Source organism: Microtus ochrogaster, chromosome 4 (genome assembly GCF_000317375.1).
Source record: "Microtus ochrogaster isolate Prairie Vole_2 chromosome 4, MicOch1.0, whole genome shotgun sequence".
NCBI lineage: Eukaryota > Metazoa > Chordata > Mammalia > Rodentia > Cricetidae > Microtus > Microtus ochrogaster.
Genome location: NC_022011.1, coordinates 40,893,886 through 40,910,729, shown reverse-complemented (window position 1 = coordinate 40,910,729; position 16,844 = coordinate 40,893,886). Strand labels below are relative to the sequence as shown.

The window sequence follows — 16,844 nt, the reverse complement described above, 5'->3', positions numbered from 1 at the left end:
AGACCCCTCCCACCAGTGTGTAATCCCCAGACCCCTCCCACCAGTGTGTAATCCCCAGACCCCTCCCACCAGTGTGTAATCCCCAGACCCCTCCCCTCCTCTTCTCTTCCCACCATGCCTGTCATTCTTGCTCTGGGAGTCCTATGAGCCCAAGCCTGAGTGTGCATCTGAGGATACCACAGTCCCTGGGTGTTTGGATGTTTGTCTATTGTTGAGACAAGGTCTCATGTATCCCAGGCTATCCTATGTAATAATTCGTGATGACCTTAATCTCCTGATTTTCCTGCCTCGACTTCCGAAGTGCTGGGATTACATGTATGTACTACCATACCTAATTACCATGCCTTCTTAACATGAATATCTGGTAACTAACAGTGTTTGTCCTATGATGACAGCCTATCCGTGGGGGTCTGCAAGCAGACCTGGGTTCATCTCCCAGCAAACATTTACTGAGCACATACTATGTGCCAGGGCCCTTGCTGAGGACGAGAGGTGATGCAATGATGAACACTAGGGGTGATCCCAGTACTCAGGGGGCCCCAACTCCTGGTGATCACACAGTGAAGGTACAGCTACCACCTGCCATCAGCAGCATGAAGAAAAACCCCTAGGTCAAGTGTGTAGTGAACGCAAGGGGAGGCTCGTCTCGGGAAGTGACATTAACTGACTCCTGGAAGAAGCTAGCCAGGCCAGGCAGGGAAAGGACAGAGAGGTGAGGTCTGAGGAAGGAGTATTGTTTATTTGAGAACTCTGAGATTAGATGGAGTGACTGACAGCAAAGAAGGCAAGGAAAAGTGGTGCAGAACGAGGCTGGGAGGCTTCTGATCCTCCAGCTCCCCGGCCAGACCCTCGGCAGCATATGCTTTTGTTCAGAACCAGTGAACTCCCTGGGAGTTTTTTTTTTTTTTTTTTTTTTTTTTTTTTTATCAGCCACACAAACACAACACGGAGCCCCTGCAAGCTTTTCGGCAGAGGTGGGTGGATGTGATTGGATCTGTGTTTTGTCAGCCTCTCGAGAGATACCAATGGGCAGGATCCACAGAGAGGAAGGCACAGAGGCAGGGAAGGAGCCTGATGCCTTGAGAAGCTTGGGCAAAGGAGCACAAGTGTCTGCTGGGCTGGGGATGCACAGGTGGGAGTCACTGGTGAAGGAAGGACAGCAGGGTAAGGTCCCGGGCTCCGACACTTGAAGTCTGCTCAGAACATCAAGGGCAATCAGACTCTGAGAGTATTATCTTCCAACTGGCCAGAGAGTAAGATGAAACAGCCCAGAAAAACTACGGGAGAAACGGGGAGAATGTGATGAACAGAAGTGTCCACACAACTATGCAGAGCAGATGAAGGCACAAGAGCATCCTTTCGTGTTGCCAAAAGGAATGATGGTCTTCTAGACAGCCATTAAGAAAAATGGTAGAGGCTGAGGGTGTGGCTCTGTTGGGAGAATGCTGGACTAACATACAGAAACCTTGGGTTTGATCCCCAGCATATCCCACAAAGTCATGCAAACACACAAAACAGACAGAAAAATAAGCAAGGTAGTACACACTTATAATCCCAGCCTGGGAAGGAGGTGTAGCTAGAAGGATCATAAATTCAGGGTTATCCTTAGTTGCACAGCAAGACTGAGCTAGACTGGGCTACATGGAACCCTGTCCCAAAAAGAAGATGGCAAACTATAAGTCAAGAGGGATGCCTGCCTTCCACGGCCCATTTGCATGAGACAAAGGACCATCAGTGACTAATGTGTATGTCACTTGCGTGATGGGATTTAAATCAAAGAGACTGGTTTATTAGCTTAGGAGATCTCTCATCAGAACGCTTGATGTGCACAGAGCTGTTCTTTTCCAGGGACCAACCAGCCCTCTCAACTTCATGCTTTCGCTTGCATGGAGAACATGTAACCCGCCTGATTCATCTTCTAAAGTCTGGACCATAAGCAAGTCCCAATCCTGCATGCTGCCTGATGGAAGCTGCCGACAAGAGGACATATGTAGATTTTGCATATCCAAGTGCAGATGATGCATTTGGTAAATCATTTCAGACATGTCCCCCGGGGAAGGTGCCGCAGGCTCTGTCGCCCCTACAGATGGAAGCTGGCAAGGAAAAGACAGGTCCAGATTGAGATCCTGGGATATATGTGAGAACAGATTGGAGGAGAACAGGGTGGCTATGGGAAGACAAAGAGGGCCTGCAGGGCTGCCATGCTGTGCAGCCCAGCCCCTGGGACGGGGCATGCTGGCATGAGGAGTGGAGCGAGGATGCTAGAGCGAGCTCCTGACTCCTGGCTCCCGAGCCAGCCTCCAGATGAATGCTTCTTTCTCTTCAGGACTGGTTCACACCCTTGTTGTTGCTTAACCAGCATTCTACTTCCACAGTGGCCTAACTGGGTTCCTTCCACCCTCCTCTGCAAACGTCTTCTTCTTAGTCAATCTTCACATAATTGCTTGACCCTAAGAACGGGGCCATGCATTTGGTACCTGTGATCTCATAGCTCATCCTAATCTCTCCCGGTGACAATCCTCGCCACATCCTGGTTGTGCAGACCCTGATAGTGAGGCTCCGTGTCATAGCACACAGCTGGCAAGTGGTTCAGCCTAGATGTGAACGCAGCTCTCTCTGACCTCAAAGTTCATGTTATTCTCAGAAATATTCCTGAAGACCAAGCAGTCCATCAGGAGGTGGTGGGGTTGTCTCCCTTTTGAGAGTGTGGCATGGTTCCTTTAGATTTCTGAGTATTTGGATTCACTCAGCTCTTATATTCATAAACCTTCTTAGTTGAGTTCCTGTACAGAGGGTGGGACTGCAGTGGGGGCCCAGAAAGATATGATATGAGTAGATGTGGTTGTATTCATTTATAATCTTTGTACTAAGGAGGCTGAGGCAAGAGGATTGCAACTTTGAAGCCAGCATGACCTAAGCAGAAAGACCCTGTCAAGAAAAAAATAGTCTGCTTCAGGAGACAAATCTCAAACTAGGCGGTACTGCCCATCTCGTGATAATACAGACAATGAGGGACAGGAAGAGATGTGTCGATAATAGATGTGGTCCCCCTCACCCAGGGTCTCGCACAGCAGGAGTGCAGTGCACATGCACTGAAGCAGAGACAGAACAGTGTGCTAGGAGAACACCCTGCCTGTGCAAACTCACGAGAGCATGAGGGAGCCGAGGGCCTTGGAGGCCTGCGTTGCAGGCTACATCTGGGCTAAGCAGGGCTTCAAGGGAGATGGACTAGGAGGCTATTAGTGTTCTTTAGGTTTTCTGAGTGCTTTACCGCAGGCCAGGCTATGTTCATGCATCAGCACCTAGACATGATGACATCATTAAAGGGGGAAGGTATCTTTTGGAGCAGAACTGGCTTTTAAAGGAACTTCTACCAGGCTTCCTTTGTGTCTTAAAAAAAAAGTTTGGGGGCTAGGGATGTAGCTCAGTGCTTGTCTGACATTCAAAAGGCATGGGTTCAATTCCCCAAAATAATCTCACACACACACACACACACACACACACAGAGAGAGAAAGAGAGAGAGACAGAGACAGAGACAGAGACAGAGAGACAGAGAGATTTATGCACCACTCCAGCCAAAAAAACCTTACCAAATGGGGAGCCTTTTCCTACTGCATCGCAGCATCCTCTGCCTCCCTGGGGTAAACTCTTGGCCAAAGGCGCATTTCCCATGACTCTGCATGCTCTCTGCTTTTATATCTGTGCACAGCCATGTGATATATGGGTGTTTGTTTTTGTGTGTGTGTGTTTGAAGAATCCAAATGAATGATATCATGCAATTTGTTCCTGAGTTTGCTCTGTCTCCCTTCCTCGGAGATTCAGACTCCCTCTTGTCCTGTTCCCCACAGTAAAGAACTTCTCAGATCCCTCCACCCTGTGTCCCTGTGTTCTTCTGCACATGGCAGTAGGCGGCCTTGCTGCAGAGAACAAGACATTCACTAGGTGTGTCCCCATAGAATGACCAGATAGCTGGGTGTTTCTCAGAGCTCCTAGGCTGTTTTGCAGAGTGATTGGACCCATTTCTCCTCCTGGCACGCATGTTCTGCACACTCCTAATGCCACTCTCCACCTTGGGGGCTAATCTGGCAGGAGCAATGGGACACTTTACTGGGTTTGACTTTGTATTTCCCCAGGTACTGTAAGGCTCTCTTTGAATTTATTTATGCACATTTTTCCTTTGCCAATTGTCTGATCATACATACTTTGAGTTCTTTTTGTAGCTGAGGATGCCCTTGAACTTCTGATCCTTCTGCCTCCACCTCCCATTTAGCTGAGATTACAGATTTTTGCCACCACACCTGGTTTATGATCAAACCACTGCTTCCCTAATGCCAAGCCAGCGTTCTACCAGTTTCTTCTGAAAACTCATTTGTGGAAGGCCTTTGCATATTTTGCACTTGACTTTCATTTATCTTCTTTTGAAAAACACAGGTTTTACATTTTAATTAAATGCACCCATCTTTCTCTTGATGTTCTGTGTATCTTCAAGAAATCCTGCCCTCTGCCAGGTTTGTCTTGTTTAGACTCGGAACCTAACTGTTAGCTCAGGCTCACGGCCTGGGACTATGTAAGGCAGGCTGGCCTTAAACTCACTACAATCTTCCTGCCTCACCCTCCCAAGTGCTGGATTTACTAATGTGAGACACCATGCCCAGTTTATTTTTATATTTAATTATCTAGTATACCTGAAACTTATGAATGGTGTGAGGTAGGGATTCCATTTCTTTTTTTTCTAATATGAACATCCAATTGCTCCAGCATCATTTATAGAAGAGTCTCTCCTTTACCGACCTCAAGTGCCACTTCTGCCAAATATTAAGTTTCCATACATGTGTGAGTCTATTTTTGCAGCCTCTATTCTAATCCTCCGGCCTATTTATTGACCCTCACCCTAACAGCACTTTAGGCTCCTCCCACTGCTTCCTGAGTATACACCCCTGGCTGAGTCTGCATCTTCGTGGAATGCACGTGTCCGCAATGGTCTTGTTTACAAAAAGTTTCTCTAATATTGTCTTGGGACTTTAAAAACTCGCTTTTGCAAGAAGAGATAGATCCAGAAGTGAGATGGCGTACCCACACCACACCATTGAAAAGTGTTGGTTTTAGGTGACCTCCAGCTTCCCAAGCCGCCCGGTCCATTCACGGCACATCGCTGCCCCGTATCTGACATTCCCCACTTCGTTCAGCAAGAAACCTCAGAGTGAACACTGTGTGTATTGTTGGGGTTCAGATTCAGCATCGAAGGGGCTCTTCCTAACAAGAAGTGGGGACTCTCAAGTCAGGTAGACATGCTCTGCCCAATCATCAGAGGCATGTGAACATAAAGAAAGTAGGGCCAGGTTCCAGGTCAGTTTCCAGAGCCCTCTTGGGCGTGTACTTGGTCCCAAGGCACAGCTTCAGAGGACGCAGGCTTCCCCCTGGAATTAAAGGCGTCCTCCCGCCCTCCCGCCTCGAGAGGCAGGAATGCGCAGGATCAGCTTTCAGCAGAGCCACGGCTGCCTTTCCGGGGAGCTCCCCGGACAGGCCCTTCCCCAACGGCCGAATTAACTGGTTCTGTCTGTCCGACAAGGAGAGCAGCTCCCGCTAAAAATAGCGCCCTGCCCGGGGAGGCCTGCTCCCTCCGGGGTCCGCGCCACAGCCGTGGGAGTCCGAGCCGGGACTGCACGAGGAGCGCCGGGAGAGTCCCGGCACGCCAGGGTCTGACCCCTGAGGCCCAAGCGGCGTGCGCAGCAGCCCTGGCGCCACAGGTGCCGCGGAGGGTGGAAGGGCCGACTCCGGCAGGGATGGGTGCTGGGCGCTCGGCCTACCGAGCGCTCGCCTGGGCCTCCCTGCCGCTGCTGGGGCCTCCCGCGGGCGCGCTCTGCGGGGACACTCTCTGCAGCCGAGGTAAGGCCGGGCGCGCGCCATCGCGGGCCTCCGCCTCCTCCCCTCCAGGCCACTCGCGGTCCCCCGGGGCCAGGCGGGGCGTACCCAGGCATCCTCCAGTTTCGGGGACAGGAGCCAGACAAACTCTGTCAACTCACCTGTCATCAGATCGGAAAAGCCTTTCCCCCTCTTCTGGTCTCAGTGTTTCTATCTCAGAAAATGGGGCGATGGCATTTGTGTAGACCAAGGACGCTGGGGGACATCCAGCCCGCGGTATTGGGTGTGCTTCGGAGTTTATGTGAATGGAGGTGCTGTGGTACCTTCCCGGCGACATCATAATCGCCGTCCTTTTCTCAGGCCCTGGTACCTGCCTCCAAGCCTGAAGTTGGAGATTGGTGTTGGACGTATAGGAAAGTTTAGGGTGTCATCGCGAGGAGGACGGTGCTTGCAGGATTGGGTAGTCAGAGGGTGACCGAGAAGTAATGAAAGAGAAGCCTTGGTCATCTCTCTGTCTCTGGGCTACAGCTAGGGAGGCGGGGAAAGACCGAGGGGGGGCGGGCTGAGGCTCTGTGCTAGCTGGACCCTGAACAGGGCCAGAGGAGAGGCGTGTGGCCCCGCCTGGACCCCTGCCAAGCCCGGGCGGGGGCGAGCGCTGGCAGCACTGCCCAGTCAGGCCCGGCGGCTGGTGGAGATGTGGGGTCGATTGACCAAACAGGTGCGCCCCCGCCCCTCCCCGTCCGCCCCCGCTGGGGCCCGTGGGCGGGCGGAGCTGCGGCTGCGGGCCTGCGATTGGCAGGGAAAGACGGGTCGGGTGGCCGGGGAGCAGAGAGCCGCGGCGCCGCGGGAGGCGCGGAGCCGGCCGGAGCTCTCTCCAGCCCGGCCTGCTCCGCTCGGCCCTGCCCTCCCCACGGAAACTTTCCTGCCGCCTGAACTGGCAGCCCAAACCCCTGAGACCCGGAGACTTGGTGACTACGCGACCCTGGCGCTGGGCTGTCCGACTCCGCTGCCTTAGGGATGGTAATGCCCAGCGGCCAGGTCAGCACATAGAGGTAATTAATGGCTTAAAAGCGCAGGTCAAGTTGAGGGGACCCTAACACCTGCAGGGATCCGAGCGAGGTCTGCTTGAGGACCTTTGGGGCCTTGATACCTTTATAGGACTACAGGGGTGAGGGGTGCACCTCAGCTTCTCTTTATTTACTTCTCTTTTCTGCTCTGCGGCAGGACCTCTGAGTCTTGTCTGACCCTTTAAACTTTGCTGTTTTCTGCCTCTATCCCTGACCACAGCGGGGCGCAGGACTGACGCTTTCCTCTGGAAAGGAGGGCACAGGCGGCATCAAGAAGGCACCTTTAGCAGGGGCCTGCAGTCTACAGGAGTTGGGGTACAGGGTTCTCCAGTCTGCCAATACCAGAAGCTTCCACTGACCCCCAAACTTCAGACCCCCACCACACACACACTGTCCCTCCCATGTGGCCCACCAAGTTTGGGGTGTTTGTATTCATTGCTAGCTAGAGCTGTTTCTAAGGAAGCAGGTGGGCCTAGAGTTCTTTCCTTGGCCTGCTTCCAACCCCACCCTCCACTAACAGAACACCTTGAGCTGCACACAGCATGGGGGAGAGCGATCCAAGCCACCACGTTTCCAAGTTCCAGCCTGGTGAGGATTGCAAGCTTTTCTGGGTTTGGTCCTTTGGCGCTGTCTGTGGTGCCTGTGCTGGGCTTTATCCCACCTCCTTCAGCAGTTGAGGTCGCGGAGGGGAGTGGCCATAGACTTAACTGTCAGTAGGTCCCTGAGAGTCATAAGAAACACTTTTCGTCTGTAGTGTTAACTCTATTCTATTTTTTTGACCTAAAGACTGTGCACCCAGAATTAACCATACCTAACACCCAGCTCTAGAATCCAGAGAACTTAGGTTCAAATAAATCTCAGCTTCCTCTGCTCACTGTGTGGCCTTGGGAAGTCTTCTAACCTCCCTGAGCTTAAAGCTCCATCAAACTGATCCAGTGGGCATCTGCCCACAGGGTCAGAGAATCGGTCTCCTGCAACTTGAAGAGTTTGGTGCCCAAAGGGACCCATGTGATTCGGGTTCCCTCCCCTCAGGATCAAGTGAGCCCCAGGCCTTTGAGAAATGTGCACACACTGCTTAAGGACACACTGCTGTAGGTCCCCAACTGCAATGGTCCAAGCACCTCCCTTCTCTGCTCGGAATGTGTTGGAAAGTTAGACCTTTGAAAGTAGAGGTGACCCCTGTAAATACTGAGGAACAGTGAAGAACCATTTCGCATGCGATGCGGGAGAGAGGGGCCAAGTGCAGAGCCTGGTCCCAGCCTTGGTTGGATGCTCCATACTTGGGCCCTCCAGTGTCCCTTCCCTGGGCTGCATCTGCACCTGATACACAGCTAGGCTCTTTGCTCAGATCCTCCAGGGATGGCTGGGCATCTCCAATCAGCTAAAACATTCTTACTGCTGAGAATGGAAATCTGTATTTCTGCTACGCCTACCCAATGAGTGTTCGTGCCCTTTGGGCGTCTGTGTGGGTCAAGCATTCACTGTGGTCCCCTAATCCTGGCTTGCTGTGCCTTCTCTTAGGCACTCACAGCAATGGGACTGAGTTTGGCAGTGGCTACAGCACTAGTATTGTTTATTATGTACCAGGTCCTGTGCTGGGGACATTACACGCGTCACTGCATTCTTCAGACAGCCGTGTAAGGCTGTCAGGAGGAAGGGACTCACCAAAGGTCATTCAGTCAGTGATGGGGCTGGGTTATACCTCAAACCTAGCAGCAGCCCATAGTCTGTGCTTCTAATTGTTACCTTTGACTCTGTTTGAATGCCCATCAAGGTGTGTGTGTATGTGTGTGCGCACCTGTGTATGTGTATGTGTGTATTTATACACTTGTATGTGCCCTTGTATGTGTGTGTATACACTTTTATGTGTCCAAGCTTGTTATGTGTGCTGGGATGCTTTTATCACACGCACATGGGATACAGGTTGAAATGCAAATTCATCGTCTTTACTCCGGACCTAGAGACCTTCTCTGCCACAACTGTCCAGGCTGTTTGCACAGCTCAGCTTAAGAACCATTACCCCCGGGTACTGAGGAAGAGGTTGTGGGTGGTGGTGGAAATTGGGGCCTAGGAGACAGGCCAGAGGGGCAGAGGAGTCCAGGGGAGCTTTGCATGTGTCATACACAAGGGCAGACCTTTGACCTCAGCTTTCTGAAAGAATTGGCACACCTTGTTGAGACACCTGTGTTCAGTTACGGGGGAGGGAGGCGCAGATACGGTAGAGGTGAGTGTGACCTCCCCACTTTCTCCTCATTCCAGTGTGGGTTCCTTGGACCTTCCCAGCTAGGAGGCTGTGTGCCTGAGCCTGTGAAGGAGAGCATGGAGTAGGTCTGCAGCTTGTTAAATTTGTCCTTTTTGGAGAGCATCTCTGGGGACATCTGCAGGCTGGGCCGGCTATGGTGGGAAGGGCTGTTCACATGGAGCTTTCCAACGGCACATTTCTGCCCTCCCCTTTGAGCCCCCTGAAAGCTCGGGGTTAATAATATGCGTTTTGTGTATGAGTTCCTTGGAGTCCAGGAAGAGGATGTGAACATCTAAAGCCCAAGTGTGTTTATATGGGAAGAGTTAGTAGAAACTGGTAGTGCCTGGACTTGAACTCGTGTCCCCTGACTATATACACAGGCCTTCTCCGCACTGTACCTTTCATGGTTTTCCTGCTTACCCAGTGGTGGTTTGATATTAGAGATCTTGTCCAGAAGATGGAGGGCGTTGACAGTCCCTTCATATTTTAGGCTCCTCAGATGTGAAGAGAGGAGACATGGGGCTATTCAGTTAAGTGGCCGACCTCCCCTGGCATCTCTGGGGAGAGAGAACCCCAGTGGGTTCAGGGCCCAGACAAAGTTGCTGACTTCAGAATGCAGCAGGCTTCTGCACACAGAGCACCGCAAGAAGGTGGTGACAGAAGTAACTGGGGCTCCGAGTTGGCGCCAACAGGAGCTTGGGGCTCTGGAAGTAACCCAGCTGGAGTCTCCTTCCCAGGCTGAGTAGTCTGGGCTGAGGAACCTAGGCGTGAGTGTCTAGCTCCTCTGGTTTCCCTCTCAAGGCAGCGCCCCTCTCTCCCTTCAGCCTTCCCTACTTATGCCCCTGTCCAGTGCTCTAGCCTCTTCTAGGAGCAAGCCATCCCAGGTCCCTCGTACCGTGCCGTACCTGGGGTGCCTAGCAGCTGGACATCTTGAAGCAGCCCTTGTTAGTTAGCTTCAGCGCCCCTGGCTCGGTCATAAATCTTGTTTGTCCATCTTGTTTGTCCTGATAGTGGTTGCCTGTACCCCACCACAGCATCATGGCCCAACCCCAGGCTATGGTGTTTGGCTTTAATGTTCCTTTCTGCTCGCTCCTCCCTGCTCTTCAGGCTTCCAGCATCGTAGTCTGTTCCTGAGACTTCTGGAACGTTCTTCCCTCTCTATCACTGTTGGACTGCCCAGCAGCTTTATCAACCAAGTATGAGCCGCCCCAGCTTGGTCCTGGCTAATTTCTGTATGCCAGACTGGCTGTAGATTCTGTGTAACTGAGACTTGAACTCCTGATTCCCCTGCCTCCGCCTCCCAAGTGCTGGGATTCCAGGCATGTGCTATCATGCCTGGCTTATTATGCAGTACTGGGAATGGAGCCCAGGGCTTCCTGTATGCAAGGCAAACACTCTAGGAACTGAGCTATGTCCTACCTCTGACTTGCAGCTCCTGTTAGTGTGCACACTGGCTGTCTCCCATGGCAGGCCCTGAACTTCCACAGGTGGTCAGACCCAGTATTTCCGAGTGTCCACAAGATGAGCAAGCCAACCCAGCAAGGACCCTCTTATGCTTGATGGCCACTCATCTAGATTGGCAGTACCCTGTCGATGCTTCTGGCCCAGAACATTTTCCTTGGATCCTGCATTCTAGCAGAGGCAGGCGGGAGCCTCTGTGTCTGCTCTTGGATTGGGCTGACCATTGTTGAAGGACAAACAGATGTTTGTGTCTTCTAAGATGATCATGGGTCTGTTACCTCTGTGTGCGTGCATGCATGTGGTACTGGAAATAGAGTTTGAGACCTCGTATATGACAGACGCGTGCTCTACCAGTAAGCCACTGCCCCCCCCTCACCCCAGTCCTGAAGTGCTTTTCAGAAATTCCCAGCTGGGTGGTAGTGGCACATCCCTTTAAGCCCAGCACTCGGGAGGCAGAGACAGGCAGATCTCTGTGAGTTCAAGGCTAGTCTGGTCTACAAGAGCTAGTTCCAGGACAGGCTCAAAAGCTACAGAGAAACCCTGTCTCAAAAAAACAAAATAAAACAAATTCTTTTCTGGCCTTATGACATCAAAGATGGACAGGTCTATAAACAGGTATAAGAGAGCCCTTGTCAGCCCATTTCTTCAGACCGGAGTCTGTCTCAAATGAGAACAGTCCAGACCTCCTCTAGACTCGAGAGAACATTTGGGGATTATGAAGGGTCTCCTGGGGTTTGGGGGGACTATTCTGGGCTCACAGATGTTGTCCTAGGGGGAGCCAAGAGGTTTACATGACTTTCTAGGGTTGCACAGCATCTCGGAGAGGGTTTGTCTCTTAGCTGAAAGAGGCCCATGGAGGCCTGGAGGGCGAAGTAGAAACAAACCACAGACAGATTTGTGCTAAACACAGCATTTGTTTAAATCGCTTGCCTTGTGAAGTCCACTCGTCCAGCGGGACAAGCTTAGCCTAGGCCTCCACAGTCTTCTGGTGACTTTCTGCAAGGGACACTCGGTTGGCAAGCTCACCCCACCCACCATCTCCCCCATTTCCTTGCTTCCCTCCTGGTTCTCAGTGCACCTGACCAGGGGAGCTGTTGTGGTGCCGCAGGAGCACAGGCAGGGTTTGTCCTATGAGATGTCCCTGTTGGACACTGAGGGAGGCTGGGAGGATGACAACCGCATGGATGAGTTTAGGGCTGGGACTGTGGTAGAGTGCTTGCCTGCAATGCATGAAGCCCTGGGAACCATTCTCAGTACGAGACTCAAAGGAATGTAGCTGCCAGCTAACACCCATGCAGGTGGGCCTGGGGACAGGTAGGACCATATCCTGAGGGAGGAAGCTCCTTGTAAGTCATGAGGGCTGGTTCCCATTGAAAACTGTCTTGGGGATCCTGGAGGGACAGGTGATAGATAGTGTTCCATAACTCCCTTGCACAAATCGGAACCCTTGGAGCCCCCAAAATTCCCCATCTTTGCTAATGAATTTCTTTTCAGGTTGCTTTGTCAGCTTCCCTGCCTTTGCCCCACAGAGGCCCATTCCCAGTAGGACATGTGTCTCACTCAGGGTTGACCCCTGGAGGTGGCCCCAGAGCAGGGCTCACTTGTCAGAGAAGGGCCAGGAGGGGCACTGGGTAAAGGAATAAAGAGAGGAGTGAGTGTGGCCTTTCTCGGCATGGAAATATGCCTGTCGTGGAAAATACATGACAACCGAGTCCACTAGGAAGTGGCTGTTTGCTGGGAACACTGAGGACCCAGCCAGACATAGTGGAAGCTGGCAGCAGTTGGAGCAGAGACCTCAGGGCCTTTCCCGGCAGAGGGACCGCCATCAGCCGTCAACACTGGCGGGTGCTACTTCCAGGAGGAGAGCATTCTTAAAAGGCCCTGTCACCCCGATAGGAATTGGCGTGGTGTGTGAGGGGTTTGTTTTTCGGTCAGGATGTGGGAAGTTAAAAATAGACGTCGCAATCCCTTGGGTTTGTGTCACACTTGAGGCTCTGCAGAGCCCTCTGGCTCCATTATCTCCCCTGAGTGGCTCTGCTGCTGCTGTTGCAGTGGGTGGAGGCTGTGCTGCCGGCTTTCGTGAGCGCACAGAGGGGTGAACCCAGTTTCTTGCTCTGCAGACACTGCATCCAGAAGTTAACAGCAGAATCCTAGTCTGTCCCCAGCCTCCTGTATCTGAGTTCCGAGGAGCCCACTGCAGCCTGGGGAATGATGGAATCACTTGAATGTATTCAGATAGATTTTTCAGCCAGATACCAAAGGTGGCAGGAAGGGCAGAGGTGGATCAAGGCTCCGGGCAAAGACTGGGGGTGAGAGAGCAGCAGAGAACTGTGGCCTGCCAGATTTGGGAGCGGAGCGGTGGTGAGGAGGCTGAGGTAGAAAAGTTCCATGGGGACGTCCAGCTGGGGACCTTTGATGATGTAATAGGATTGTGGGCCAGGTACGGGTTAGCAGTTCACAGCTACAATCTCAAAACTCAGGAGGTCAACATATGAGTTCTAGGCCAGCCTGAAACTATTTCAAAAACAAACAAAAACAGAAAAGGTGGAGGCTGGCATATACAAGGCCCCGGGTTCAGTCCTCAGCACTCAAAGACACCCAAAAGGATTGTGACAGCCGTGCTGAGAAAGGCCACGCTCATTCCTCTCTTCCTGGCCCTTCTCTGATAACTGGGTCCTGCTCTGGGGCCACCTACAGGGGTCAAAGGACATTACAGGCGATAAGGAGCCTTTGAGGACCACGGAGCAGGGTGGTGACCTGCACTGGAAGGAGCAGTGTCTTCTGTCTTTAGTGTGGGCACCCTGTAAATCTGACTGTGTCCCCATTTTCTGCTGTCTGGGGAAAGTCAGCACATGAGTTTCTCTGCTCTTTCTGGTTTTAAAGAGGTGGTCCAAGTTTCCCATCTGTCCAGTTCCTGAGGTGGGAGAAGGGAGGCGAGCGGGGGTGGGGCTGTGTCCAAAGGCTCTTTTTCCAGGAAAAGGCTGACTCCGGGAGCCTCTGCAGGATGCTCCGTCTTACCTTAACAGTCTGTCTGACAAGCTTCCAGCCTGCCAGCCCAGCTTGTTCGACTTCCCCTTCCAGCCTGCTTCTCCAGGATGCCTGCCCAATCTGCCCACAGCACTGCCTTCTCCTTCCACTTCTCAGCACCTCCACAGGCTCTGCTACCTCCCACCTCAGCTGTGGCTGCAGGTGAGCAGGGTAGTGACAGTGCGGGTTCGGGCGGGGGGGTGGGGATGGACACCAGCAACCGGCTGCCCCGCTTATCCTTAGAACCATGGTTAGAAGTCAGGCTACCCTAAAGTTTCATGTCCGAATTGGGGTCCAAACCCTGACCTCCAGGCTCCTGCTGACCCCTGGCTGCAAGGTGGAGCCACCCTAATCTTAGCACAGGAACCGGGGATCCCCACCTCCGGAAGAACCCTGGTTTTGCAGCTGTGACTCCTCCTGGGGCTAGAAGCCAAGTCTTTGGGTTCCCAGAGAGGGCTCCTGGCGTCAGTGTGGCTTAGTCACAGGCATGAGCTCACCACTCACCTCTGGCTGGGGGAGGGTGCCAAGGTTTGGAAACTTTCACTGTGAGCCATAGCTGGTGTGTGTGTGTGTGTGTGTGTGTGTGTGTGTGTGTGTGTGTGTGTGTGTGTTTGGAACTTTACACTTGGCCTGTGATGGGCTATGCCTTCTTAAAGCTTCCCTGTAGAGGGGGTCTCTGTCAAGAAAGGGATTGTATCAGACCTGGAACCTGATGTCAACACTTGCTGTGCCTCTTTCTGGCTGTATGAGCCCAGGCAAGGCACATGACCTTTCTGAGCTGTAATACAAACACCCAGCAGCTGGCCCTTTGAGCAGTTCCTGAAGCCGGGCAGTAGGCTTCTTGAACATCACTAAGTCTCAACCCAGGGTTTGGGATCTTTGGGCTTGTTCGAGGTTACCAGGTGGGGAAGGACCAGGGCAGGCTTTGAATTAAGGTCTTTGTATTGTCAAAGCTTACAGCATGGCCGCACTTTGCTCATCCAGCAGCTCTGTGGCAGCCTCACGAGGAGATGTGGAAGTAAAAATGGATGCTAACAGGCAGGGAAGGGGAAGCCAGAAGTCCCCTCCCTCAGTAACCTCCTTCCCTGTCTCCCCTTGACTCTGTCCTTAAACAGCCAGAGTGGGAACAAAGAAGAGCAGGTCAGGCATCCAGGTGTCCTGAGGGGACGCACATATTAGAAGCCCTGGTTTAACAGCCCTAAGACCTTCTCTTTTCATCCCTGTAGCTTGCTGGCTTGTGGGGGCGGTCGCTGTCATTTCCTTACGCACTTCTGTGGTTGGCACTGGGGGATGGTACTGCATTTTCCGTGGACTGATTGATAAGGTACTGATTTGGAACAAGGTCTGTGATGACCCTTGGGGTGGGGTGGGAGTGGGGGACAGAGTCTTGTCCCCCACAGCAGTCTGGGAAGTACTCACAGGTCCCACCCGGGAGAGGAGAGAGGGTGCTCTGGGGTTTGTTCCTGGGTTTGAGACCAGGACACTGTACCTACTGTCTCTGTAACCCCAGTCAAGCCGCTTCGCTCCTCCTCAAACCGCTCTATAACTTAGGGACAGTAGTGCCTATCTGTGGGGCGATGACATAGAGAAAACACAGTCCACAGTCACAGAGACGTGTGACAGGTACCAGGGCCTCTGCCAGGCACGGCGTTTCTCTCCCCCAGGACTTTATTTAAGAAGACCGCTTGGTGATTGGAGAGTACTCTGGACAATGCTCTTTCCAGCACTTTCTGCCCCAGCAAAGTTCTGGGTAGGACTGCCTGAATTTGAAAGACTATATATATATTCTTATTTTTCTTGTAAAGTTACGAGAAACTTTTCATGTAAAGTTTGGTTGGAAGGACGAGGTTGAGGGAGAGGCTAGGGTTAAATCAGCCAAACAAAATGATTTCCGAATGCAGGTTTCAAGGGAGTGAGTTTGGCAAGTAGAGGAAGGAGTTACAAAGATTCTTTAAGGCTTGCAGTTCTGGGACTGTGTCCACCTTCGTCCCCAGTGATTGCAGGCACTGTGTGGGTTGAAGTCCCCAGTGTAGGGGAGACGTGGGTAAGGCTAGAGGAGTCTGAGGTTGGCTCTTCCTCTTCCTTCCCCTTAGAGAGCGAGCATGCCCGGCCGGCCTTTGGTGGGCCACACCGCTGGCTGATGTAGACAGAGGGGCAGGGAGGTCAGGGGAATTCGCAGGACAGGTGCCCAGACTGCAGCCTGCAGGCTTGTCCAGATAGCTCTCCCAGGCTTGCCTGCACTCAGTCATCCCACAGCCTTCATTGCTTTGATGTGGAGAGCCCCAGGCCTAGCCTGACAAGGGGACCCTTGAGGACCCCAGACAGCGGAGAGTCCATTTTATCTTGGGCAGGAGGAAGGTGGGGATTTGGGGTCCTGCTGGCCTTGTCTCTGCTACTGTGTGCCCACAGATGGGTCGGTTCTACCCCTTTTCCTCAGTTTCCATCAAATGGCCCGACTTTCATCATTGGGTTGTTTGGATGCTGAGGTGAGGTAAGGCTTGCACCGTACTTATCAGGGCTGGCCCCGTAATTACAAACCACTCGAGGGACACACCTCAGCCCCCACCCTCGCTCCCCCCTCCCGGAGCTGGAGTTCCTGTTTGTTGTTGACATCTGCTTCACCCACGGCAGCGATTTAGGGTATTTATATCCTCGCTGGAATTTCTCCTCACATTGTTTAGTTAATTACCTAATTGAATTAAGGCACATAATTTTGCTTCCTTTCCAGTACGGAGACAGGAAGGGTTTTGTGACTTCTTCCTTCTGATGGAAGTGATTGGTGGGTCATATTTGGAATGATAGTGGTGCCCCCCTCCCCAGGTCTGTGTCCATCTATGACAGCAGCCGCGAGTCTGCTGATGCCAAGGGTGCTGATGGGTTCAGCCAGTGTTTCTCTCGGTGCCAGCTTCCCACTTGGGACCCCGTGCTCACTCACAGACAGATGATATCCTTTTACATACTTAAAGTGCAGATATCTGGAAAGCGCTGTTCAGTGGGGATATAAATTAAAAAAAAATCATGGAGGCTTCTGTGGCGAGGGATTGGGACTCCTCTCTGAACGGAGGGTATTGGTGGCCATAGCCCCTGTTCTGCGTCATGGCTCTGGGTAGGGAAGCGCAGTGGTTAAGCACACTGATCTGAGGTTGTACTTGGATCCTCTGATCTCTTTTCTCTTGAGTTGACG

General features: G+C 52.5%; 1 protein-coding gene across 3 annotated transcripts in view; it reads left to right on the top strand.

Moving 5' to 3' along the window:
- The window catches only part of Dab2ip (DAB2 interacting protein), a 173,154-nt gene that overhangs the window by 19,403 nt on the left and 136,907 nt on the right, over positions 1 to 16,844 (top strand). Inside the window, exon 1 of one of the 3 annotated variants that reach the window (XM_026789777.1) lies at positions 5,531 to 5,887. The exons of 1 other annotated variant lie outside the window; for it this stretch is intronic. In XM_026789777.1, coding sequence (XP_026645578.1) covers positions 5,785 to 5,887 — 103 coding nt within the window. In that variant the 5' untranslated portion in view covers positions 5,531 to 5,784. Of the gene's footprint in view, positions 1 to 5,530; positions 5,888 to 6,723; positions 6,916 to 16,844 lie in introns of those variants that run through there. One more of the 3 variants, XM_026789791.1, reaches the window with a different exon arrangement.